Genomic DNA, 27,518 nt, shown 5'->3' on the forward strand with positions numbered 1-27,518 from the left:
GAGGTGAGGCCGGTTTGTGGCCCCCCCGGAGCGGCCGTGCCCGGGGTCGGTGTGTCGGGGTGTCGAAATGTCGGTGGGGCGGCGCTGCGGGTATGAGGGGAGCGGCTGAGGGCTGCGCGCCGTCCTCACCCAGCGCTGTGTTCAGTACTGATGCCTCTCCCTCTCATGGTAGGGCTTTGAGGGTTGAAAATCGGGGATTCAGGCTTCGGGGCGTTTATCTTCTTATTCCACTCCCCTAAGGCAGCATAAAGACGCGAATAAAAATCTTTTCGTTGGAGCGAAGTGATGCCCACATACCCCAGCAGCGAGAGCACGAGGCTATGGTACGTTGGTTTAGAAATAAGTTCTGTTTTGTCATGTTCTGCTTACGTCTGGTGTGAGGAGCAATGAAAACTCAGACTGATGTTGAGAGCCGCTAGGTCCTCTGCCTGAGCTCCTCAACTTGTTGTGAGCACTTCTTACCTTTAGAGTGAAAATACGTAAGTGAGGAAACATGAAAGCACTCTGTGAGGAGAAGTAATCTTTCTGCAGTAAAATTGAATCATTGGGTTTCAGGATGCTGAGTCAGGCACCAGTGAGGACACTTCTCTCACCTCTGTGCTGTCAGCTCAGGCCTGTGATTTTTGAATTGCTTTATTAGCAAGAGGAATCCATGGTCACATCAGTTTTCATAATAAAATCATAAAATGTTAGCGATAAAAATGCAAGCTGGCATCTGCGTGTACTGCAAGTAATGTAGGTGTGCATGGTTATCAGTGTGTTTGTGTATTATGGGCAGGAAGAAAAGAACTTAGAGAACACTGAGACATGGAATTAACTTCCTTATTGCATGGAACTACTTTCCAGAAAAAGCATTTTGTTGATATTCTAGATTTCATGCTGTTATATTGGTCTAGAAGATAATTAACGTGCTTTTTATATATTTTTCCTATGAGAAAAATCTATAGTATGTGCTCATGTTTCCATGGGTCACTGTGAAGGCCAGTTCATAGGGCGGGAGGTCACATCTGCTGTTTTTTCCCATGGTGTTTTTTCCAGGTGGCACATTTTGCATAGCAAATCCTGACGCTGTGTGGCTGCTGGAGGCCAGGTTGCACTTTAGCTCTAGTATGTACGGGATCTGTCTGTAACAGAGCGAGGTGCTGCAGGGAAATGTGTTTACAGGGGTTATTGTGGTTCCTTGGTTGAGCATCGCATTTAATGTTCTTTCTTTGAATAACTTCCAGTTGACCATTCCTGGAAAATTTGGTGTTAAAAATTGAAACCCCTGAAAATTGTGATGCTGAGCATTCGTGTAACATCTGCAAAGCTGTGTACATTTATTGCACCACCAGAGCCTAAGTGCCCGCTTTTATTGGTGCATGGAAGCCAACCAAGCATGGATATTTGGCTGTGGCTGCAAAGCAGGGCCAGCTCTGCCTTAAATAGGAACTGTTACGGGCTGAGGCTTTCCCACAGTGCTATGTGGGGTGTCAATATTGCTGTTTATTTTTGTTCCTTTTCTTACCAGTAAGAATAAAATGAAGAAAGGTAATACACTTGTTAATAAGATTCTGTTCTGAAATGCTGTGTGATAGAAGAAACTCTTTAAGAAAAGGTGTAGATAAAGATTGCAGGAATTGCAACAAGGTTGACTTCCCCAGGAATTCCATGAAAGCATTCTCTCTTCTCTCTTTTTGAATAGCAAAAGCTGTTCAGAACCTTGGCAATGTTTCCATTCATTTTATGATTCACAGCAATCTTAGGTGGGAAAGCAGGAAAAGAAAGCATGCTAAGGAGATGGGGACAGGTGATAAAGCCAGTGTCAGTCACACACACGGCTGCGGCCACTTCCTCTCTTGCGTTGTTTCTCCAATGTGCCCAACTCACAAAGCAGCAGTTCTCAGTCTGTGCTGAGCACAGAAGCTTGTGCCGTATTCTGCCATGGTCATGGGGACCTGAGGGTCTGATTTAATAACAGTGCATACTTCCAGGACACTTTGTGTGTAGGTGTGTGGTTCTTCTTAATGCTCAAAAAAACTCACGCTTCTAAAGATTCGGAGAAGTTCTGAGTATTCAATTCTGGGCTCTTGTATTCAGCCACCTCCTGTTTTGCTGTGTGGTCTGATCCACATGCAAGCAGCAGCTGGATCAGCATGAGAGATCTTCAGACAGGTCCTCTGCAGTCACGCCAGGAATGTTGCTTTGGGCAAAACATGGTCTTAAAGCAGAACTAGAAAATTTCACCTAACTCTGTGTTGAATGCATCTGGTACAGGATAGGCATGGTTTACCTAATTTCAGAACTGAATAAGCACTGTCCGCTTGGTAAAAGTGATCCTTGTGCATTAAACAGTGCAGCTTCTGAACACAGAGCAGGTTGGTTTGTGACTGCTTCCCACTGGCTGGTAAGGCCTTCAGTCCAAAGGTTGACTGACATTTTGTTTTGATATCATCATCATCATCATCACCATCTTGCTTACCAGAGAAACTATTTAGGAATAATTTCTGGAAGCTGTAAGATATGTGCTTGCTGTGAATATTAAATGTGTCAACATGGTGTAACAAACTATATCAACATAGGAAGGGATGGGTTCTGTGGTTCTGTACAGAATCAGTGGAAAGGAAACAAGTGATGGGCAGTCCTATGGGTGTGATACAGCAGAGCCAGTCTAGTCCTCCTCCCATTTCTCTTTTCACTACCGCCTGTCCCAGTGGTGGCTGTTGGGCCCCACATTGAAGTCGAGGTTGCCTCTGTTAAGAGGACAGCAGAAGCTTTTGGGAAGGGCTGCAGTGACTGGTTGTGCTGGAGGAACGCCAGGTCCAGCTCAGTGCAAGTAGGGGATGAATTCCCATCAGTGTCGCACCCTGCTGAGGTACTGTGGAGGAGTTCCCTCCTCCCTGGTGCTTCCCTGACACTCCGTGTCACCGTGCTCGTGCTCAGCTGTAGCTTCATCCAGAATTTTGTTCCAGTCAGCTTGAAGGGAAGATGTGGAGGGGAAGTGAATGTGAAAAATCGATGGGTGTGTATCAGTAAGAGAAGAAATGCCCTGTGTTTGTGATGTTATACCAGAAAGCCGGGCTGGTGGTAAATCCCATCCAGAAGCTGCCAAGTACTGCCTGGCTCAGTGTGTCTGTGTACGCATGTATTTAATTGGCCCTGAATGAGCTTTCCTGTAAGAAATAAGATCGTAAGGTCAAGGTTTTTGTTTATCTCTGCTCTATAAATGATTAATCCGGAGATAAAGGTAAATGCATCGTGTTCCTAAATATGATTTCTTTGTATTATTTTATTGTGTTATTGCGGTCCGGGCAAACAGCAAAGCAGGCGTTAATTCACGGAGGGAAAGAAAGTGACAGACTCGGCTACCAAGCCGTAACCGCAGGACAACGGCCCCGAGTTCCGCAGGTAAGCGCGGGGCGGGCCCGGGGCTCGAGGAACCGCCTGCGGGGCGGGGGGCCGGGCCTCAATGCCGTGCGCGGAGCGAGCCGGCGGCAGGTAGGGGCGGCGCGGGGGTCCGGGATGCGGCCGCTCTCCGGGATGCGGCTCTCCGGTGATTTCGCCACGCATCTGTGCCGCAGTTGTCGCTCGAGCGGCCGGCCCGGTATCCTAGGGCTTCGTGTTGGTGTACAGGAATGTAACTCTGAAAGCTGGGCGGCAGGTTTGCTCAGCAAGGCTTCTGTGCCATGCTGCAGCCTGCCAGGTGTGCCAGCCCTGCTGGGATCACCAGCTGGCAGCGTGGCATCGCTCTTGCTTTGGGACAGCTTGCTTTTCAGACTCTGCCAGTTAGTGAATGGATGTGGTGCTGCATTTTCTAAAGAGCGGGTTGTGATTTTCCTAAATTGCAACAAGTAGTGGGAAGCCAGAAGTACATGGGGAAGGTTTTTATTCAGGCTATAAAAGTAGTGAAGTGTTGTGGTATTGTTCTGCGGGCAGACATAACAGGAACTGGTGCTGTGTAGATATCCCTGCTCGCACTTTTGTAAAAAAAAGCCTCTAATTGTAACTAATGTATTCCTTCTGTATGTTTATTGAAAAGTAGAATTGTAATGAATGAACTCACATGCTGCACTATATTATAACTTAGCTATATTGTGTCTGGAAAAAAAAGTATTTAGCTTATGTGAAAGTAATTGTCCAGTAATTTGAAAACCACTTATAAGATTTTGAAGTGCGAGGAGAAACCTGTGACTCCATTCTTCTGACTGGTTCTCTCCAGCCATTTTCTGACTTGTTAGTTGATTTACTAGCACATAGTGAATAGCTTCTGTTTTTTTCTCAGGGTCACTGTGAGTGCTGGCTGCACAAATAGTTATCAGTGACAGAATAGGAAGTTAAACCAGGAATTACAAACAGAACAATACCTTTATTATGTTGGACAAAACTGTGCACCTTCAAAGTTCCATTTGTTAATCTAAAATGATCATATCTGTAGTTTTAATGTGTCTTTCCAATTGAACTTATGAATGAGACTCCTGTAACTGATACCCTGATACTGCTCATTAAAATATAATTTGAAGGTTGCATTTAATCTGGATAGCTGTCTATTGCACGCACAGCATAAACCAAGTTTTTTTTTTAAGGCAAAACATTAGAGCTGTTGTTGTAAAAAGTATCTTGTGCCTCTAATGGATGTTCTGTGATAGGCTGTCTTTACAGTGAAAGCAGAAAACTTAATTTCAAGCAAGTATTCTTGAATACTATTTTTTTTTTTTTTAATCAGACATTTCCTTCTAATGCAAGTGGCTAGCAATGCTGCTTAATAGATAGACTTAAAAATATTCATTTTGTGAAGCAAGACTTAGTTTGTAGTTTGGAAATGTAGTCACAAAATTGACTTGCATGGATAGAGTGATGGTTGCCTTACTTGCAGTCTATGAGCAAGGTTAAGTTTTCAAGCGTTTTCAAGAGAAATGTTCGTAGTTTATTATTCTTGCTAATCTTTCCTGTAGGGGAAGCACACATGCTGTTTTTACTCTTAAATTCCCTATTCTAATTCTAGTAGTTATTATGTATCCCTGATTGTTTTCAGCCAACTCTTAGAATTTTCCCAGTGGATTACGTTGGCAACTTGCAGTCAGAGGTAATAAAATAGAAGCAGCAAAGAGAAGAGACTTGCACTCAAAGGAATCTCTGCAGAGAGGATTGGATAAGGTAATTAGGTTATACAGGCAAACAGATGAGGAAAAAAAAGAGGGTATAGAGCGAATATGGAGCTGAGCTCTTCAGGCTTAAGACTTTGGGAGCAGCCTATCGAGAGCAGAGGGAGTCTTATCAGTAGGATGTTCCCCAGTGTCAGATGGATGCTGTTCTACAAGCTGATGTCAGCCTGCCAATCTATCCTGCACCCTACTCCCTCTCATCAAGAAAAGGTGGGGGGATGGAGAGAATGGGATCTGGAAGGGAGCATTGTGTTGTAGGGCTAGGAAGTGCCTTTCTTTGTGAGCTGAGGTTCAAACAAGGTGTTGGGAGAGGCAACAGCGCTGTGACCATAATGGCAATGCTGTCACTTTCCCCCATTTTCTTCCCAAAGTTCCTGTCTGTCATTTGAATGCTGCTGTAAGCAGATGAGTCTTTGCTACTATCAATTGTCTTTCACCGAGAAGATCTTTTAACAGAGGCTGTTTGCTAAAATTTATTGAGTGTCTAAGATAATAAAGGTGACATCAGCTCCTGTTGTTCACTATGGTAACATCAATAGAAGCACAATGGAAATCCAGTAAGAGGTGGTGTTTGTCAGTATGGATCAGGTACTTTGGCAGTATGCATAAAAAGTAATTGACTTTCACTTCCTTGTATGATTCACATTTGTTTCATTGCTAACATGTCAATTTAAGATCAGGCTGTTGAGTGTATTCAGGCTTTGTCACAGCTGACAGGCCCTCCGGATTTTCTAGGAGACTTCCTAGTTTCTTGCAGTAGTGTTGAAACTATTGGAGTTGAGTTAGTGAAAAAGCAGTGGTGAGTATTGGAACCTAATTGCTGACAGAACATGTCTGTCTCTCAAACTCACTTTTGGCTTCCAGAAATCAATCTGATTTTTCAGTTTGAAGCTGTGTGGAACATAGCCATGGAATGGCGTAAGTGCAAAGGGACCTTAAAGGTCATCCGGTTTCAACTCCCTGTCGTGGTCTGGCTGCCACCCATCAGGTCAGTGCCCCATCCAACTAGGCCTCGAATGCCTCCAGGGATGGGGCATCTACAGCTCTGGGCAGCCTGTGCCACGGCCTTACCATCCTCTCAGTAAAGATTTTCCACCTAACAGCTAACCTAAATCTCCCCTCTTCTAGTTTGAAATCATTCTGCCTTTTCCTATTGCTATCTGCTCATGTAAATGGCAGTGTCCCTTCTGTTTATAAGCTCCCCTTAAGTACTGGAAGGCCACAGTCAGGTCTGCTTTGAGCTTTCTCTTCTCCTGTTCAACAGGAGAGGAACTCATGAACAAAAATAACTTACATAGTGGTGGAGGGCTGTTCATCATACCCTAGAAAATTAAATGATCTTTATGCTAAAGGAAAACATTCAACCAGATGAATCAGTTCTTCCGTAACGTTTTCCCTTTGTTCAGCACTGTTAAGTAAACTATGATGTAGTTCTGGAGCTTACTGTTTGCACTGACTTACAGGATTTCTGTAAGTAGAATTTGCTTCACATGTTCTTTTTGAGGAAAGCAGGTAAATGACTTGAAGGTGTGAGAGTTTTCCTGTAACGTGATACCACATCAAAATGTAGTTTAGCCAGCCATGCATGTTTGTTTGATTAAAATTCTAAAGGAGGATTAGTGTCTATGGCAGTAAATTACCCAAACAGGAGTGGATGAAACAAACTGGGAGTATTTTCTGATAGCAGGTGGTTTGTGACGTGAAAGCCGTTATTTATTCTGGGAAGTGATCCAGAAGCATGAGCTAGCACTGCTTGAATTTCCCTGCTTTATATCTTCGCAGTGTGTTCAAGGATTTAAGTGGAAAGCACCCTCTCTCCACCTATGCTGTAACTTATTTGCCAGCTGACCTTAAAACCTTCTGTTCTCCAGTGTGAGAAGTGGACAAGATTTATCTATTTGCTTGCCAGAATCCAAAATGTCACCCAACAAACAGATGCCACCCTGAGAAGGGAAGGTTTGCCGAGCTTTTACTTTTAATCTTCCTGAGTAGTCTTTGTTCTTCAACTATTTACTTTTTTCTTTTGGAAGATAACTTTTTGAAGGGGAGGGTAAGTCTAAACTTCATATCTGTTCCTGGAGCCATGATTTACTGGATCCCATCATAGCTCACAGAGGAGAAGAGAGTGGTTTAGCTTTTATATTTCATGCTTCTGGCTTTTCCAATGAAGTGTGACTGATAAGAAATCTATAAACTGCCAGTACCTCAAAGCACAAACCAAACCAATGATGTACACATGTGATTTGAGAGAAAAAGTTTCTCATGATTTTGGGGTTTGGGATGGAGGAAGTGGGTGGATTGGTGTGCCATCTGTACGCCCTTGTGTGCTACCTGCACTACCCTGGCGTGCTACTTGTACACCTGTAGCATCATGTGCACCCATCCCACTCCAGAGCATGTTGTGCACCACGGCAGTCTTTGGCTGAGCATGCAGTCAGGAAACATGGGTTTTCCACATTTTCCCTCACTCCAAATGCTGTTCAAAGTCTGGGACCTAATACCCTCAGCTAGCAAGGGGAAGAATCTTTTTTTCCTTTTCAGTTGGAAGAAAATATCTGTGTATATAGGGAATTCATTTTAAGTCCTCCAAACTTCAGGAGCAGGGAAAAACAGTGACTGGCTTCACATGTTGGATTCCGTGTTAGATTGTAATTGTCCTTGTAGATTTCCAAGGAAATCCTGACACTTACGCACTGCTGTGCATCTTAGGATGCAGAGGAAAGGAAGTGGATAATGATGGAGCCAGTGGACAGTCAGTCTTGGGCATATTGGAATGTCTTAGTGAGCCTAAGGTCTCGAGGTCTTCAAAAGAAGTAGGAGAAAGAAGTGATGGCTGTATCTTTTAGTCAAGCTGATCTCATTCTTGTTGGTTGCACTTCAGCAAGTTGGCTGGTTATGCAGAACCCATATGTTTACATCAAAATATTTCTTCTCTACAGTTTGAAGACCAGGCAGGCTAATAAGCCATTGAGATTTGTGCTGGGTCTGAGGGAGTGAGGTTTCTTGGAAACCAGCTGAAAAGCAGAAAAATGCCATTTGGGGCATTCTAAGAAAATTGTCTGAGTGTTTTCTTCCTCTGACAAGGCCATCTTTTCTTCTTTAGCTTTTCATTACAGTTTGAAATGTTAAATATTTTTAGAGGAAAATGTACTGTTCTAGGCAAATTGTTGCAGCAGATCATTGTTAGGTATTGCAGGAGTTACGTATGTGTTCTTTTAAATGGACTCTGGGGACAGAACATGCCAATTCCTGAATAGTTTGTCAGCACTAGTTACAGTATATCTGAAAAGATCATGAGGGACTAAGTGGCTTCTGCCACCTAAAACTCGCCAAGACTTTTCATATAAGAACTATTAGATTCCTGGAGTGATTGTTGATTTTCTCTGGGGGTTGCTGGATTTCTCTGGCTCTGCTAATTACTTGTCTGACTAAATGAGAATCTCACCTTGTTTCTGTGCATACAAAGCTGTGGCATGAAAAGTGCACATTTCACTTGTGGGAGGTGATGTCTATAGTTTTGTGTTGGCAGGGATGGAAGTCCATTATTTACAATGACGCAGCACGGGCTGCTTGTCCAGTGTACTCTTTTATTGAGTATTTGCTCAAGATGGGGGCCTTGTTATAATGTACTTCATCATGATATAATGAAAGTATGGACAATTTCCTAATGAAAATGTAAGACTTAACTCAATAAATCATTAGTGTTTATATGTGAATCTCTTTACAAGTCATCATGCAAAACCTGGACTAAGTTTTACACCTGTATGTCTTTAGAGTGTCCGGGATCCTTAGAGGTGCAAATGACACAATCCTGAGCTTGTTTTGAGCAAATGAGAAGATTTTGGCAGGCCTGCAAAGCCAGACAAAAGCCTTAAAAAGGCGCTGTACAATTATCTGTTTGGAAGATTACTTTTCTGTGTGTGATGCTTTCTTTACAGCAGTAGAAATTAAGTGAAAACCACTCAAGACATAAAGGTTGATTGAGAGCGTAATGTTAAATGAAGCTCAGCTCCACTTTTCTTGGGAGTGCAGTTGAGATTAAAGCAAGGTGTCTGATAGGTTTTGCCAGATCTATCATTTTATTAATTTATTTTTATTATTTTGTATTTTATTTCTTTTTTTTTCTTCCCTGTTAAATAGCTTGCTAGCTGGTCGAACTTGACATGATGCCTTTAAGAACAAATACTAAAAATTACTTCCTTTTAATTTATTTTTTTTTTTTTTAGTATGGCTTTGATTAATTGCAGAACTACTTATTTAGTTTGGATTCTGTCTTTAATTTGAGTAGAAGATTGTCCTTTCACTGACTAACCTGGACTTATTTTGCTAATAATTTTAAACTCTGACCAGGTCTGGTTTGTTTAAGGGTGAAGCGAAACTCTAAGAAATAAAGCTAAGGATGAAACTATTTACAAGATCAAAGCATGAAGTCATTAGAAGAGCCCTCGTTGAGAATGGTCCAGTGTCCCATGCTCACAGCTGAGGATTGCAGGTGCCTCTATCAGGAAGGAAGTGGGCAGACATTTCTTACCTGTTGGTTTTGGAGCCATAGTGGTCAGAGAAAAATTGTGTGGTGGTTTTTCCCTGTATGAGAAAGAAAGAGGATGTACTTCCTTCTTCTAAATGTTTTAACACGCGACTAAAACCTGCTTTTAGTCAATGCTGGTCAAGTCTTCGTGTGGCACTCCAATTCCATAGTTTTGTATAGAGCTAGCTATAGAGAAATAGGAGTTCTTGTTTTACCTGAGTCTTGTAGTGGACCCTAAATTTCCCAACGATAAATAAAATAAAGTCAGAGCACGACGATGGTTCTAATTTCCATTTATATTGTTATATTTTACATGTTAGGGAGGTTACAAAATCTAACTAAGGGCAAAAATGAGGTTCCTTTCTTTCCATTTTGTGTGTGTGTGTGTATATACATACATACATACATATATATATGTTTTGTAATCAGGTCAGAAATCAGTCTATCCAGGAACGTGTTACTGGAGCAGCAGAGACAAAAATAAGGAAGATTTCTTCTATCAAACCAAAGACTTGCCATGTCTTACCATTACAACAAAGCCTTTGAAAATCCAGACTACCACTTCTCAGAGTCACTGGAAGTTGATAGGAGGTGAGTCCATTTCATTTGGCTGTTACGACTGTGTCGCAAGAAAGCAAGTTATTTATGTGCAGGGCAAACTTCTACAGAGTTTTAGTTTGTGACATGCTTTTAGTACCTCCTTTATGTTTACTTTCTCAGACACAAGTTTTTGATGCTGTCAAAAAGAAGGTGTCAGTCAACAGGAATTGCATGCTTGGTTTTGACGTGTTACAAATTTTATCAGTTAAATTGATTTTAAGTTGTATAGCACAGATGTTATGGATATTATTTAGTTCTGGTAATGTTTACAATGTGCTATAATGTTGAACGTCTTAACTTTTCAAGCACTTATTCCTGTTTAGGGAGGGTCCATATTAACTTCAATTTGAGAAAGGCATTAGTCTTTCTAATTCATTTGATGACGAAATCAGAATTTTTATGTTGAAGTTCCAAATATGAAATACCTGTTAGTATCTGATTTCCTCTTGTAATATAATCAAATTTGATGATACTAGGTAACAATTTAATAAGCATATCAATTGAAAGGTTTTATGGCACTCAAGATTTTTCATTTTCTTATTTACACAGCAGGAATTCCGAAGGGAATCAGTTCTCTCACCAAAACCCTTACGATTCTTTGTCGTATACTTACCAAGGAGAGCACAGAGGAAGAAGACAGAATTATCCTCCAGCCATACCAATGGCTTCTCTGAGACACAATTCTGAATACAGTGAAAGTTTACCAATGGCTTCTCTGAGACACAACTCTGAATACAGTGAAAGTTTACCAAGAGTTGAAGTCCTGAGCAGAAGTCCATATGGAAGATCCCAAGGTATGTAATTTCTCATATGAAGATGCTTAGAAACAAGCAACAGCTTGCTGTGTCCTGTGGGCAGTACTGCCATTCTGGAAGGCTCAAGTCTCTGCACAAATTTGTGTTTGTTGGCAGTGAATTTTTTGCCTTTTTCCTAGGAGTCCAGATGTTAAATTAACAAGTAGGAGTACTGACTATTTTATTAACAGATCAGTAAATGCTTACTTTTATGTACTACATAATTAATTCAATAGTAGGATGTACACTGAAAAGAGATACAGAAGTGATAGGGTATATTGCCATACCTATAGTAGAGCTGTATTTGATCAAAAGGTCTGATATTTTGGGTGTGTTAATAATCCATAGCAGCATGCAACTTTCTGTATAATTCTGGTTGCTTTCAACAGATAATCTTTCCTTTGAGCCTGAGCCAGAATTGGCATATAGCCCACGTTCTGCCTTCAGTCCGCTGGATGACCCCTATAATCACAGATTTTCCAGTGAATCAGAAGGTAAGACACACAGATTGTGCTCTGTGAGAACACTGATGTCAGTCTCACGTTCCCTAAAATAATAAAGATTTAAAAGTCTGCTTTAAGTATGAAGATTTTCACATAATGAAAGGAGTCAGAATACATGAATTATATTTTACTATATAATTGTGGCTGAATTTTTCAGTATTTCTGAAAGTGATGATCTTTGTTTCTTGAGCAGTGAAAGGTGTAATGCCTATCTCTTAACTGAAACTCCCAATAAGTTGGTCATCATAAAATAAACTTACACAGGTATTTAAAGAGGCATACTGTAGGAGGACATAAGAGAAGAGTAGGATGCGTTTTTCAAGACTGTCTTTAGTTACTGAATTTGTTACTACGTTGTCTAAGTGTAAATTATTATAGCAGTAACTAGAGATTTATGTCAATGAAAACGGAGTGGACTGAAATAATACAATCTGAGTTCTCTCTTAGACCAGCATAGCAGCTTACCAATCATTTTCTGGGAAGAATCTGCTCTTCCTGTAATTTCTCTGTTACAGTTTGTTTCCTGCCTAATGCTTCTTGAATGTTATTGTTGGCTTTTTTTTTCTTTTCTTCATGGGAACATAGTCTTTAGTTTAGGATTGGATTTGGCAAAATCTTATGTTTATATAAAATAGTAACTCTTTTTATTGGTACCTGGAAATGCTCATCCCGTAAGTGACCACAGAGATGGGCCATTTCCAAACACTGACACTCCTGCATATTTTTTTAAAACCAGGTAGGAAGGAGAGAGTGCATTTACAACATAATCACGTAGAGATTAAATGTGTAGGTGCTGAAAATGCATCCACGTGGAGATACAGATGCTTTTCTTTTTCATTGCTACAAAACAAGTTGGCTTAAAGTAGGAATGACAGTGGTACTTTTAGATCTAAGGAATAAATGTTAGTGAGCCTGCAGCGTGTGCACCATTTAGCAGACATGTCAGTCAGTTGGGACCTTCCAGACTGAAGGATTGTGCTCAACATGTGGGTGTAGCACTGAGTAGGTTGGCCATTATCTTACTGGGGAGTCAAGGAAAGCAAAAGTAAGGCTAAACTCATCTGCTTCATTGCTGGAACGTGGATGCTTTTAAGGAAACTAGTTTGAATGGTTTGATGAAAGAAGCTTGTTGTTTCTAAAACAATCCCTCCAAATTAGTGGAAGGATTTTGAAAGAAAGGAGCTGTCTTCTAGAAAGAAGAACTTGAAGAATCAATGTGTACATGTATGAATGGGTTAAATGAGACAGTTTTTCACAGTAGGAGAGGACTCAGTGCCACTTTGCCAGCGTATGTCTGAGAAATTGCAAGCAGTCATCAAACATCACCTGAGATTAAGTTAGAGGGAGAATGTATGTTTGCATGTACTTAGAGAGATGGAAGGATATATTTTTAAATTGTTTTTATGAAAGTGAAATTTGAATGTCTTAAATCAATTTAACCTAGGAGTATCCAGGCTTATTAAATGGTGCTTGTTGTTGTTCAGACAGCTTTGTTCGGAGACGCAACAGAAGGCCATCTGACATCAGGACATTTTCAACCCTGTCTCAAGCAACTCCGGAGTGCAGTGAAGGTAGGAGTTTAGAGAAGTGTTTTTATATGAGGTAACGTCTTGCACAGTTATGCTGTGGTTGATACTGTTCTTGATTTATCATCAGAATTGCGTGTAGTTTTTCTGTGGTTACAAGAGCAGCTTGTTTTTTTGTTAAGGCTAGTATTTCATCTTTTGTACTCCCTAGCACACTACAACATAAGTGAAGCAAAATGCAGTGTGATTTCTTGTTAAGAAGTTTAGCTTTTCTTTTTTATAACTTATTTGCTTGTCCAGCTGATGATTTATTATTTTATTATATGTCTCGAGTTAGCATCGAATTCCAACTGTGTGGAAACAAGATGAATGACAAGTAATATCTCTTATAAATATATTTTACATAGACCAGCATGAACTAAAATCACACAATAAAAGCTTAGATTTCAAGTTAGTAGTGTTTTAGAAATGTGACTGTCAGTGATCAAGGAATAGACCAGCTCTTCAGAGTTTGTCAGTGTTCTGTCTTCCTTTACAGTACAGCTCTTTGCATTAGCATTCAACAAACAGTAGACAAGTGATACTTACTTGTTAACGTGCAGTATTGTGCTACTTCATGCGTCTGTATTAGAGTACTGGTAAAAGTAAGGATATTCTAGACAGAATCATTAAGTTTTAGAACGTCACATGCATTAGTAGCTGTGAAAATGGGAACGATTATATAAATTTTTGATTTTTTTAATAACAATTACTACCTTATCATCCCCAAATTTGGATTTATCATTATTTTTATGCAGAGGAAAAATTAGTTGGAAATCTTGCAAGCATGTCCAAGCGTGAAAGGATTAAAGCAATCCAGAAGATGCCAGAAACCATGAAAAGAAAGAGAGATATCAGGTAAAAATAAAAGTTGATCTGTTTAGTTTTACAAGCAGTATGATTTTTGACATCCAGCTATCAAGTATGTATTTGCCAGCTGCTCAGCTTTGCTTTGTCCCTTTGAGTATGAAAAAACTGATAGTACTTTTTAATTAGCTTTTAAAAAGTTAACATCTTGCAAGGAAAAATAATCTAAAGATGGTTCAATATCCATTCTCTGAGTGAGAAGACTCATCTAATATAAAACACAATAGCAAGGCCGTGCCCTTCTGCACGCAAGTATGTCTTCTGACTGTTATTCAAGGGAAAGTTGAATGCTGGCTGTTAAAAACAGAGAAGAGACCACATGATTTCAGCCATCATTTTGATCATTGTGTACATTTATTTAATACACATGAATATATTTAGATGTTGTTCCTAGCAGTGACTTATTAGAGCAGTTGGAATATGGTGCCACACCTCAGCTTGTAATGGACAAAGACCATTTTAGCAGCTAACACAAGAAGAACTGGCAGAATCATCTCAAGTTGTATTGGCTTGGTCATGAGCACGTGTTTGCAGCAGCTTCTTTGGCTTCTTGTTCTAATTACTGCTCATGCTATAATGATTGTCACTCCTTTGTCCTGCTTTCCCACAGGAATAAAGTTCTCACAGAAATCACAAAGAAATCAGGGGGCTGTGGTACTCAGTGTGGCTGCTGTACGCACTGTCTGCGCAGTGCAAAAGTGGTGAGTGTCAGGCATGTCAGGCATGTCAGTGGGTAACAGCTGGAGGGAGCTGTAGCTGCAATGTAAGCACCATCTCCAGAGGTATTGGGCATCTTGTGGTCTTATTTTGTTTATTTGCTGTTCATTGATAATGATTTGCATTAGGTAGGAACAGTTCTTAAGCATTTTACGATGCATTGAAAGGTGGAAATCTGTTCTTATCATCAAAATGGAGCTGTAAAAATATGAGGGTGTATTATGTGGATTTGAGTCCTGTGTAAGGCTGCTCACTGAGGTTCACCTCTCTCATCTTTTGTTCTGTAGTCATTTCGGCGATTTAGAAATACCTTGTCAGAATATTTTCACCGACTGAATTTCTGGCACAAGACTCTGAAGATCATTGGTGGAGAGTTTGGAACAAGTGTTCTTTCTTATTTTATTTTCTTGAAATGGTTGCTGAATTTCAACATCTTCTCATTCCTCATAAACTTTGGTTTCATCACAATCCCTCAGTTTGTTACAGCAGAACCAAATAATCTTTCATTCACGGGTCTGGAGCTGCTCACTGGAGCTGTAAGTATGTCACAGTGGATGTGTGTTATTTTTCTCTGAAACAGATCTACTATAAAACTCACGGCAGTCTAAAAACTAATTATTTCTTAAGAGTTGGAGATAAATTTTCACGTGATTAGAATAAATATTTCATACATACTCGAGGAAAAGAGGCTGTATCAAAAGTTGATTCAGAGTGGAATGTATGTGCTATGATGAATTTGTCTTAAAGCAGATGGTTGCTATGTTAAGCAATGTAGCAAGTTTTTTTCCTTCTTGTAGAAAGCAGTGGAAGAGTGGAAGTCAGGCTTTCTGGAGACAACTACAATAGTCTTCAGGAGAATGTATTTCCCATGCTAGTTTTCCTCTAAAAATACAATGTGGATTTCAGTGTACGATCCTGTGAATTTTGCTTATCTCTGAAGCTGTGTTCTTCTAGGGTGCATGCAGATCTTGGTGTTGCAGCCTGTTGAGCTCAGTGTGGCTTGTAATTAGAAGGAGCTTTTCAGTTTACAGAGATATTTCTACTTGAGGCATAAAATCTCAGACTATTTGGAAAGAAAGACTTTGCTCTAAGCATAGACTTGCTCCTTTTCTTTCTATCTTTGACTGTTTTAAGAATTTTGTCAGTTTAACTCATGTTAAAGAATTTCTCTGGTTAATAGACAAGATTTTGTTCTCCCTAATACTTAGTTGAGAAGAAATATTTTTTTAAAAAAGGTGCCTGCCTTTTCTTTCTAGGGTTGGCTTTAAAGTTGTGTATTTTGTAGTAGTAACACTGTTCAATTTTGCAAAGTACAGAAACTATTGCAAGAGTTCCGCTGTGATGTTGTAACTTGGCATAGAATGTCACATGTTCCATTCCTGGTTCCTTCACAGTTGTTGCAATTTGTTGGTGCAGAACTTTGATCCTGAGAAGGAAGTGATTATGCCTTTTCCTCTTCAGAATTTTTCAGAAGATACCAAATCATGCTCCATCATCCATGTGATACAAATCTGTAATCATGTACCTCTAAAAAGTCCCACAGCTTTTTGGGGGTGTAAGACAAATAAAGGACTTGATATTTACAAATTTAATTACTCCTCTGATTTCACTGTACAACAGCTCCCACATGTGAATTAAGCCTTAGATGATGGTACTTCTAGCAAAAGTTCTGAATGATGTCCATATATTTTCAGGGTTATTTTCAACAAACGGTACTCTACTATGGCTTTTACACCAATGCTACAATCAGTCAAAAGAAGAATGGTGCATCTTATAACATGCAGCTGGCCTATATTTTCACTGTTGGAATATATTTTGTCATCTGTTTGCTTATCTTGGTGTTCAGGTAAACTAGCTATATGTTCTTATTTCATTTATATTAGCAAAAAAAATCCCTGTATGGTTGGCAGGTACGGTTGCATGTGCTTTCCTGTTACACATCTCACAAATTTAATTGTCATTGCAGCATGGCAAAATCTTTCTGCAGAAACTTTATTAACCCTCAGATGTACTCTGGCAATGCAAGCAAACTTCTCTGCACTTGGGACTTCAACATAACTAATGAAAAAACTGTGAAGTTGCAACAAAAGAATTTCAGCACACAGATAAAGGTAGAAAATACAGGAGATACAAAAAGGTGCAAAGGTACAGAATTAGCATGCTGGAGTCACTCTGACAGAACATGCGCACAAATAAGTTTCTGCCACTAACTTGAGCATGCTATTCTTGTTTCTAATAAACTTAAGTCTTCCTGGCTGTTACGTTTAACTTGGTTTGAACTCCTGGATTTGTCTTAGCTACTCATTTTTCATTTCACTTTGAGCTACGTGTAAATACTTACATGTATATATATTTATATATATTTTTCCTATTAAATGAATCTCTGTGACTATTAAATATATGCTAAACAGAATTAAACAGAATATTGCTTGCTTTTTTTTGTTTGTTTGGTTTTGTTTTTTTTTCAGTTTAACTGTTTTCTCAAAGAAGAGCAGGCTTATATGAAATGTTAAATACAGTATAGCTGTTAAGATAAACAACTTTTGGGATAGGAACACATAGTTGTCTAGTAAATTTTCCCACTGTATCAATATTCTAGAGGGGAAAAAAATACATCAACCTCTTAGGCAGTTATCTGAAGCAGGTTTTGCTTTATGCTGTCACCCGAGGAATTCTTCATTAGGATTTGTTTCCTTGCAGGAAGACCTCGCTGAAGAAAACAAAGAAACTCTAAATTTTTCTGTAACGGAGAGAATTGTTCGTATTCTTATCCATCTTGGGTCATGGGCTGCTTCCCTGGGAACAGCAGTAGCTGCTTGTGCTGGTATTTACTTCCTCTCCGTTAATAATCTAAAGGTAAGTACTGATTTTGCAGCCCTCCATTCCAGCATTTGCTTGCCTCAAATCTTGGCTGTGTAAGAGTACAGCTGCTGTCATTAAAGAGCAAGAAGAAGGCCTGGCTCTCCTTTGTCCTGCAGATGGTTTTTAAAATGGGGCTTCCACCATGGTCCTGTGTAACTCATAGGAAAGGGAGGGTTACATGCTGAACAGACATGGAACTGTAAAACAGGATTACCTCTAATCTGAGAATATATAGGGATCTGTGCCAGGTGTCTTCCCTGTGGACACAACTTGAGGCAGCACTTCAGCTAAAATTCTAAGTTTAGGGTTGGTTTTTATTTTTACTTTTTTTTTTTTCTTCTCTCAAAGCTCTTTATGAAAGGGTATAAAAATGAACTGGAAAGCCAAGCTGCCATGTTGGTGCTACCTATTATTACATCCCTCCTCAACGTGTTCATCCCATTCTTCTACTCATGGCTTGGAAACCTGGAGAAATTTCAGAATCCCAAAAGCAAGATATATGTTGCTATTGCCAGGTATTTGTTGCTACCTCCACTTAGTGCTTTTTGCCTGAAGTTGGCTGATTCTTCTTTTTTACAGCAAGCTGTACCTAGGTGGTGTGGTGGGCAGTAGTGAGCTATGGAGCAGGTGAATTCATCTTCCCAAAGGCTTCTGTGCAATCTTCCCTCAAAGTTCTATTGGCTTCCAATAGGTCTTCTGTCTGGAATGTTCATCACTGCATGAAGACTTGCTCTCCTTCCCAGTTAGGAACATGGTGAACCTGGGCTTGGCTTTATAGCTCCCATTGATGGTGACTGGGCTGTGGGCCTCCTGGGGGAAGGAAAAGAAGTGGTAAGAGAAGTGAGGAGGTCTGACTTCACTGCAGATGTGTGGAATTAACACTGTATAACTGCCAGTGCTTCTCAGACCTTCCTTCTCTGTGGACTTTGTGCCCACAGCCATTGGCCTATTGAGCAGAGGCCTGTGCCAAATCTGCCCCACCTATCCTTGATTCTGCCAGGACAGTAAAGTAATGCAGCACCTGAGCTCCAAAGATTGCTTCTGTTAGTCCTGGCACTATGGCATGCTGTTGTTATAGCAGAAAGTTAACGTGTGAGTAACATGTGACCAGCAGTTGTCCTGCTGTTATTCTTTCCAGCGAGGTTGCATACCAGTTGCCAGTGCAGTTAATGCTACACTTTCTTTCTAGAACTATAATCCTGAAAATATCCATTATTGGAATACTGTGCTACTACTGGCTTAACGTTGTGGCTGTGTCGGAGTCACAGGTAAAGTTTCAAAAATATCTATCTTTGACTTAGAATACGTCACTGAGAACCACTTTGATGACAGGTCTGCTCAAGCAAAGAGAAGTACCTGTAGTCTCTTGAACAGCTGAATTTGCTACCCTGGTATTTTTTTATTTCAATTTCTAGAGAAATGGGTAACTCATTTTCCTACATTCAGCTAAGATCTCATCTGGTTTGCAGCATCGTTCAGTGAGAGATCAGCCATTAGTTAGGATGCTAGCAAGGCTTTGGTTCGTGGCACAAATTTTTGGATGCCCAAGCATTGAGGAATGTTAGATTTACATCATTTTTCACTTCTAAATGTGCATATCTTTGTTTTTTTTCATTCCACCCCTTAAAGTGCTGGGAAACACTGATTGGCCAAGATATCTATCGTCTTGTGGTGGTTGACTTCATATTTTGTTTGCTTGGCTCATTCTTTGGAGAATTTTTGCGAAGGTGAGTACACTTTTTTTTCTAATCTTGTTTTTCTTCATTAGCCAAATATGTGTTTTGTTGTTGTTTTTGTTTCATTATTTGTTTGTTTTCCCCTGTGCTAACTGTGATAATAACAGTGCTGAATTTTTACTGCGCTACAAAGCTTTTTTGGCATCTTAGCCACACATCTGTGGGAGATCTTTACAATTGTTTGCCCTTCACATGAGGTGAGAACAAGATTGGTTTACAAATGAGGACTTAGACTTTTGTGTTAAATTGACACAAAACAGTGTTGAGAAGCCCTTGTAGATTTTCTCTCCACAGCTCTTGTCAGTGTAGTTTAATCCTCTCGTGTTCTTGCTCTTTTGAGATAGGAAATTACCTTCAGCAAAAGGTCACAACTAATATGCAGTGTCAGCCATTATGAATGTCATCCAGTAAGCTGTGCAAAAGCAGCAGGGTTACAGCTGTAAAAGATTAGAAGCACAATTGCTTGTAATTACTTGTATGTCTTCAGAGTAATTCCCAGCTGGCACAGCCCTGAAACATTCATTGTTGATAATGTAGCTATCAGATGATACTAAGACCTCTATTCAAGGCAAAACGGGATAGTTACCAAAATCTTTCCTGTTCTTGATACAAAAACAAACGACAACAATAAAACCTGAAACTGAATCTTTGTAGCTCAGGAAAAAATGAAATGATAAAATGAGATTGCTGGTCCCTGAGAGAAATCCTCTGGGTACTTGCTTATCTGTGTGTATCTCAGCTGCCTGCACAACTGGTTACATCAAAGTAGAATATACTGTAGAATGTATTGAGCATTAGTTTATAAGATTGATGTTTTTGATTAAGGCTGAGAGCTTTCAGGATTTGTGAACAGAAAAGAAGTTAAGGGTTTTTACTGAGGTAAATCATTACTTCATCTGTTTAATCATGAGCATAAACATACTACCTCCTTTCTTCTTTTTCTTTTATTGACTTGCATAAAAAACTCTGTCAATCATATTTACCGCTACTGTCTTATGGGAATTTGCATTTGCCAAGTTCTGCTTCATTTTTGATGTGCTGTCTAATCAGCTGTGGCTGCTTTGACTGATATGTGGTTAATGGAACCCTGAATAATCTGTCACTGATGATTGCATTCAGGAGGTAATTTGTTGAGGTTTCTAAAATGATTTTAATTATTTAGCAAATGCTATTTTTTTTTCATTTTTAATTTTTCACCCAGAATTATTGGAACTACAGTCTGTGTGAGCCTGGGGGTGCCAGAATTTGATATTGGAAGAAGTGTTTTAGATTTGATCTATGCTCAGACATTGACCTGGTAAGTGGTCAAAACCTTAACTGGTATTTGGGAATGCCATGGAACATTCTGATTCAGATATTTATGGCTACTTTACATCATGAAAGAATGAACAGGATAAATGCCTGGGGGAGATGATATACCAAGTACCTTTGTAAGGATTGTGACTTGCCAGTTCTCTTTGACTGAGGTTACTACCTGCAGTATTATTGTAGTTTACCTCCTGACCACCTGGTCTGAGAGAAAATGCAAAAGAAATCATAGAATGGCTTTGGTTGGAAGGGACCTCAAGGATCATCAAGTTCCAGCTCCCAGGTTGCAGGCAGGGTTGCCAACTGCTAGATGAAACACTAGTGTTAATGAATTGTGGAAATGCAACTTTTTTTTCTTATAAATTCTTTCTGTTAGGATCGGTATTCTCTTCTCACCTCTGCTGCCTGGTATCCAGATGATATCATTTTCTATAGTATTTTATGTTAAAAAGGTAAGAGGCTTTACATATCTGCTTCATAAAATGCCATGGGAATTATTCTGTTTGAAATCTACGCAGGATGGATTAGGTTGAGTGCTGGGATTGCCTGGAGGCTGAGGAGTTTTGTGCTTGGGAAGCTGTTTGGTTGGTTGTTTTTTTGCTGTTTTGTTGTAGTGGGTTTTTGTTTGTTGTTCACTTGCTTAAAGAAAGAAAGGAGCACAGTTAAAGCCTAGGAAACTAACAGCAAACAGTGCATCTGTGAGTACAGACACTCAGCCTGTTGCTATGATTCTGGATTCCTACTCTCACCAGCCTCCTCCCCCCAGGGCTCCTGGGCCTAAGTGGGGTGATTCTGCTTAATATCAAGGCGGAAGCTTTCAGAGTTCTTTGTTTCACAAGTGTGACTAGGTAAGAGATTCTTACCTCTGAACAGTCTGTAGTGTTAAATATAGAAGAGCAAAGCTATAACTAGAAGCACAGATTCAAACTTCACTGAGCTGTGGGAAGTTTCATGTGTGCTTCAAAAGCAAACTCTGCCTATCAGAGTTCTGTAAAGCCCATCAGAACCTGGTATCATCTCGTAGTGATTGGAAGACTGTATTCTTGACAGATAAGCTGTAGTTTTAGAAAACTTCAAGTTCTTATAAAAGAAGTTGATGGAAATTCTTGATAGATGCTCTTCCAGCAATTGCCTCCAGCAGTTTCAGCAAGATTGACTAAAATGCAGTTAAAGTGGTAAGTGATGCTATTCCAAGAGTGTATGTACCTTCATCTCTTAAAAGGTCAGTCTGATGAGGAATTGCCAACCTCCTCGCAAAGCCTGGAGAGCTGCTCAAATGACAACGTTCTTCATGGTCCTTCTGTTTTTCCCTTCCTTCATTGGAGTTCTGTCTGTCATTGCAGTCACTGTCTGGAGGTATGGGAGAGTGCTGACGTTCAGTTCCATTACACTGTGCAGTGTGACCTGTTACCAGTAGAAGAAATCTATACTAACTGCTAGTGGCAGGTTTCAGATGTTCGTAGTGTTCTGTGTTCTGCAAACAGGTTCAGTAAGTTTGCAAGAATGTGGTTAATGCAGTTACTTGTCCCATAATTAAAGTGGGAGGTGAGACAAGATTGCTTTGAAGTTTGGTATTCTATGTAAATGTCACAGAAAGTTCTTTGATTTGACCTTTGCTGCTCCTCAGAAGTTTCTGTGACCTTGCCTGCTCCTGGGCTTAAATGCTATGAGCCATACTGAGTCTGCGATGCAGAAACACCTGGAAGAAAACAGAGCAGGTCAACTTCTGAGCTTCTGGATTATTTGCAGATTCAGATGTTGTTTTTGTTTATTTTTTTTTAAAGAGTGTGCAGAGCTCTGCAATGAGGCATCTGGGTTGCTAGCAGTTTTAAAGCTGCTTTGTTTATGTGCATGTTACTCTGGTCACAGTAATGATGGAAACTCAGATGCAGCTCTTTTTCTTAGCAATTCTCAGCCATGCGATTTCATGTGTAGCCACCTGTCTTAATAAATAAAAACAGATGAAGTGATGTACTTCAGAAAACATATTGCCAGGGGCCAGGTGGCAATTTTGTTCTGTCTGGATTGGTCCAATTTCAAAGCAAACAACATTTCTCTATTTCTGTCTGCCCCAAAACGTTAATTTTTGCTAAGAATTACCTCGTTTCACCACAGCCTGTAGTTGCTGAAAGTTTACAGTGATTTGTGTCCTGGAAGGCAAGGTGAGATGGTTGTTCCATTATGCATCTGTGCTGCAAAGTGCTGCAACTTCAAAAAAACAGATTTTCGAACTGCTGTAGTCTGTGCTGCAGTGATTGATTTGTTGCATACAGTGCATGTGGCTTTGTAGGGATCCATTGCAGCATCTCTTATCTCCAACTGCAATAGTCTCAGAGGTGTGCTGAGATGGAATTTTAATGTCCTGGAGCTGACCCCAAAAAAGTCAGCAATTAGAGATGATGGCATTCTCTGAGGGTCCCAAAGAACTGGAGGGCAATAGCGAGACAGAGAACAACAATGCATTGAATGAAATCCCTTGTTAGTATAGGAAACATTAAATAGCTGCTTTCTCATGCTTTCAGGTTGAAACCTTCAAAAGAATGTGGTCCTTTCCGAGGTCTGCCTTCCATATACACAGCAATCTCTGAGTGGGTAAAGATACTGAAAAATTACATTGATTCAAAATGGGTAGCATGGATCTACTACAACTTAATTACAAGTGAACTTTTCTTCTTCATCCTCTCCATCCTTATCATGTAAGTACCACGTAAGTCAGAAAAGGACATGAAGTGGAAAAACCTGGCTAGGCCATAGCCATTCTCTGTAACAATTGCAAAGTGCGTTTCAGAATACTAGAAATGATAAATATAAGGGAAATTCATGTATTTGAAGTATGTAAAGAAGTTATAAAACCTATTCCTTTTATGTTATGATGCCAAAGCTCTCCTTGTTTCATGCTAATTGGAGGATATACTGCTTTTTAATTTAATATTTTTAGTTCACTGGTGAGTTGGCTTCCAGGTCTTATTACCACTGCCACTGTGAGCTTTAGCAACATCAGTGAATGGGAACATACTGCATGTGGTTGGCAGGATAAATTGCTTTACTTATTTACTTATTTAAAGAGATATAAATTAGAAGGAAAAGATCTGTCATTCACAAGGAGAAATAGTACGTGTCAGATCTATACTGGAACCTTGGGCAACATAAAAAAAAAAAAAAAGTGGAAGTTTGGTGGGTGGCTGCTTTGTCTTTGACCATTTTTCTTCAGTGGAGTCACTTGTGGAGATGATGATACCTTGCAAAAATATCCGAGTTAATGTGGGACACTGGTGGAAGGGCACGGTGGTGCACAAATGGCATGTTAAAGTGAGCACCAATGTGGGGAAATGCTCAAAAGTCAATTGCTGTCTACTTCAGCCAATCTCAGGTAAATTCCTGTACTGCCTCCTTGGTTAAAGTTAGGTACCAGTGGTATGTGCATCTTTGAGGTGCTGGTCTACTGGCAGGGTTTGAAGTTGTAGCTGTGCTGCCGGATTACTTTGTCGTGCACACCTAAGAGCCCAAACCTGTTCTAACTAAACAAGCTGTCATTCATTCTAGAGCAAATAAAATTGGCTTGGAAGCAGGAATTGTTCAGTGTTGTGATTTAAGATCTAAGTAAATGACACAAAGTAGGATAAGAACACTATATTCTTGTTCATTGTCTGAAATGTACCTTGTATTGTTGACTTGCTTTAATTATCTCATCTTGAATAAGGTCCCATAAATCTTTGGGTCTTTTCAAGATAATGTCTTAAGCAATTTCACGTATTTGGTGTTCCATGTGTATTTGGTGGATGAAATGAACCAAGGTAAATGTCTGCTTTAGCAATGATTGGGAGGAACACACTGGTATGAGTGTTCATCTTTTGGACTTTTTTTATTTAGAGTAATTACTTACCTTTACTGGCAAATAGTAAGAGGAAGAAGAACCATGGCCAAGCTCTTACGTGAGCAAATTGTTAATGTAAGTTTGACTTTCAGCTTTATTTTCTTTAAAATTTGGCTTTCTTGTTGATTATCTCACTCTGCTGTTGTGCAGCTGTAATCTGCTTTTCCTGCAGCAATGCAGAGGAAGGTGGAAGTCCTCCTGCATGTCAGTTTCCCTGTGTGGGAAAACTACTTACAAATAGTGTCATTGCAAAGGAATTTTATGTTCAAACTGCTGCTGCAGCTTCTTTTGTAGATCAGTTACTCATAGAGCTTGAGCCTCCCTTAATTATAAGTCCATTCCAGCTAATGATCAAGTGTGTTTTTCCTGTGCAGGCAGGAAAAGATAAGAGGTTTTTACTTGATAAACTACGGAAACTACAGAGAACACAAAATCCATTTGCACCAAGAGGACAAGACCAGCAGGTCAGTCTGGTTGCTCAGATCCCACTCTTTCAGTGATGTGCTCATTACAATTCCTCTAGACTTATGAAGATGCTGCCACTTTGGTTATGTATGTATTTAAAACGTAAAGTGCTTGCTTCCTAGCTAGCCCCAGAGGACAAAAGGATATTTGGAAATTTCCTATTTGCTCAAGAGTAGAATTTAACCTGGGAGCACGCATAGAAAGGTCTTTGTCCTCACTAGAAGTTATTTATGATTATGAAGCTGCAGGGAAATACTTGTAGCCTCAGTGTGTAATGATGGTCAGTAAAGAGTTTGGTCATACTTGGATATTGCCTAGAGTAAGAAGGATGCTGCCTTCCTCCTCTGACTCCAGCTTTCCTTCAGGCTTTATGTTTTGTGCCCTCTCCACCCATTTTTTCAGCTGAATTAAACCGGGTGCCCTGACTTAACTCCATTTTAAATTCCACACAGCATCATTTGACACCTAACATTTTTAATTTGAAATCACTTTGTCCAGTCAGTGCTGCTGGCTGAGCCATCAAATGAGTGTTAAAATGTGCACATGTAGGTGCTCTATAGTGTTTAATTTAGGCTGAGTGAAAACATAGTTGAGAAGCAGAAGGGTTTGTTAAACCCAGATAAGTATCTGTCCCATGGAGAACAGCTTGCCAGTGCTGTTTGTCTGCAGTTGCTGCTCTGCTCTGCGTTTGCTCAGTGCATTTTTAGAGCTTCAAGATAAGGCAGGATCACTTTCATTTTCTTCACCCACTCAGATTAGTACAGTGCCATCTGCAGAGCACCGAGGTTGCATCTCTGTATCACTGTGAGATGCAATCCTGGACTATACAAAGGAAAAAGCCTTGGCACTCAGGCAGTCTTTGTTGGCAACATATCAGATTGCCTTTTGCTTTCTAGAACTCTCCCTAAAGGAAGGGTAACAGATGTGGATGCTGACCATAAAGCCACGATTGGAAGCCATCTTGTATTACTGCTGATGTCAAATATTCTGTCTTTCAGAGAAGTTCTTTATCTCACTCATCCTTGCCACCTGCCCAGCAAGAATCGAACTATCCAGGAAGGACATTTGACAGAAATCAAAATGCATCCTACAATGAGGTGAGAGTCAGAGATAGCAGTCTCTGCTTGGTGTCCATTGACTATATCATGCCCTAGGCTCTACATAGGGACATTTGTTGGACAAAGAGGATGTCCCTTATGTATAGAAATAATTCCAAAAGATTGATTTGAAAGAAAGAAAATATAATTGGAGTAGCTTGTAGTTGGAATTGTAGTTGGAATATTTGTGCTCATAGTCCTGCTTGAGATGTAGAGGTAATATGGCTTTGTTATGGGTAAAGTATAATTTTAAATACAAGATAACAGGCACATGAGAACAACGCTGACTTACATCTACCTGTAAATTTTGTTTCCAGTATCCTTATTCTGCTGGGATCTCGAGGGGGACTGGCTTCCCATCTGGTAAGCACAGAGAAAGCAATGTTCGTAAGCTCAGCTTACAAATGTTTGATTTAATATAGACAAGGTGCAACAGACTGAGGTAACAGACACTTCAGCATCTTGTAGAAAGAGACAATAGGAACAAAAAGACTGGGTTTCTGGGGCTAAAACTCTCTACAGAACATGCTTATTGGTGGCTTGTTGTGATGGTTGTGGTGACTTCTGAAGAGTGATCACAAACTTTTGTACACGACAGCGGAATTTCTTTGGGTAAATGAGAGGTTTTGTCTTATGGGAACATAGGCAAGAATATTAGATCATTAAGGGAGTACTTCAGTGTTTCAGAAGTGGTTGTTAACAATGGAGTCCTTGGCACATTTTGTGGTGAGAGTGAAACACCTATGGAAACTTGCACAGTAGCTTCCTAGTTTATACAAACGTGTTCCTTCAAGCAGATGAGATGTTTAAATAGTGCGGGGCTTCCTAGTAGAGGGTGGTTATTGTACCTACATCAGCACACTTTAATTTACTTCCCTTGTGAAAAACAGATTGGGAAACATCCCAGCCAAGCAGCAGCTCAGGGATGTCTGAGGCAGTGGCGCTCGCTCTGCGTGCGAGGCAAGAAGCTCAGTGGGAAGATTTAAATGATGACAGCAATGTTCGACCATGAGCAGGCAGTCAGCAGTGGATGCTGAGTAACCCATGGATGTTCTGCAGAAGGCATTACTGACTCACATGACTGAAAACACACTGATTTTTCTTTTTTTATTCCCTCTCCTGGAAGAAAAAACAGAGGTTGCAAAATGCGATCTGAGCCAACTGAGCATTGGTCAAATTCAGAGAAAATAAAATGGAAGCACAACTGTTTTTAATGACTGTGATGTTTTAATGGCTGCAAACTGACTTGTGTGAATGATTATGTTAATCCTGTTGTAGTTGCCCTTCTCTGAACCATTTATGTAGACTTTGTTACGATTGTTCAACACCAGCTTGAGGAACTCTTATAAAAAAAAAATAAAAATGATTGCTTATAAAAATTCTCATCTGTGTAAAACCACCCCTTATAGACAAAAAGGTTGTGACAACTTGTCCAGCTTGGAAGTAATACAACAAGGACTC

General features: G+C 40.0%; 1 protein-coding gene across 8 annotated transcripts; it reads left to right on the plus strand.

Moving 5' to 3' along the window:
• The first annotated feature begins 125 nt into the window (after positions 1 to 125).
• On the plus strand, positions 126 to 27,271 carry TMC5 (transmembrane channel like 5). Of its 8 annotated transcripts, XM_085237406.1 has the most exons (24): positions 126 to 323; positions 3,299 to 3,387; positions 10,099 to 10,260; positions 10,819 to 11,063; positions 11,453 to 11,557; positions 13,051 to 13,137; positions 13,890 to 13,989; positions 14,609 to 14,699; positions 15,003 to 15,251; positions 16,410 to 16,561; positions 16,682 to 16,826; positions 17,416 to 17,571; positions 17,926 to 18,092; positions 18,767 to 18,845; positions 19,207 to 19,304; positions 20,515 to 20,610; positions 20,998 to 21,073; positions 21,844 to 21,977; positions 23,144 to 23,317; positions 24,492 to 24,570; positions 24,870 to 24,959; positions 25,959 to 26,057; positions 26,375 to 26,420; positions 26,948 to 27,271. In XM_085237406.1, exons 3-24 carry the CDS (start codon positions 10,187 to 10,189, stop codon positions 27,067 to 27,069), a joined length of 2,664 nt encoding a protein of 887 aa, XP_085093532.1. In that variant the 5' UTR covers positions 126 to 323; positions 3,299 to 3,387; positions 10,099 to 10,186; the 3' UTR covers positions 27,070 to 27,271. The 8 variants fall into 8 exon arrangements, with proteins under 8 accessions (XP_085093532.1, XP_085093531.1, XP_085093530.1 ...); XM_085237405.1 differs by lacking the exon at positions 3,299 to 3,387 and having other exon boundaries at positions 173 to 323; XM_085237404.1 differs by lacking the exon at positions 126 to 323 and having other exon boundaries at positions 3,377 to 3,477.
• The last annotated feature ends 247 nt before the right edge of the window (positions 27,272 to 27,518 follow it).

The sequence above is a fragment of the Meleagris gallopavo genome, chromosome 16 (genome assembly GCF_905368555.1).
Source record: "Meleagris gallopavo chromosome 16, MGAL_WU_HG_1.1, whole genome shotgun sequence".
Classification (NCBI taxonomy): Eukaryota; Metazoa; Chordata; class Aves; order Galliformes; family Phasianidae; genus Meleagris; species Meleagris gallopavo.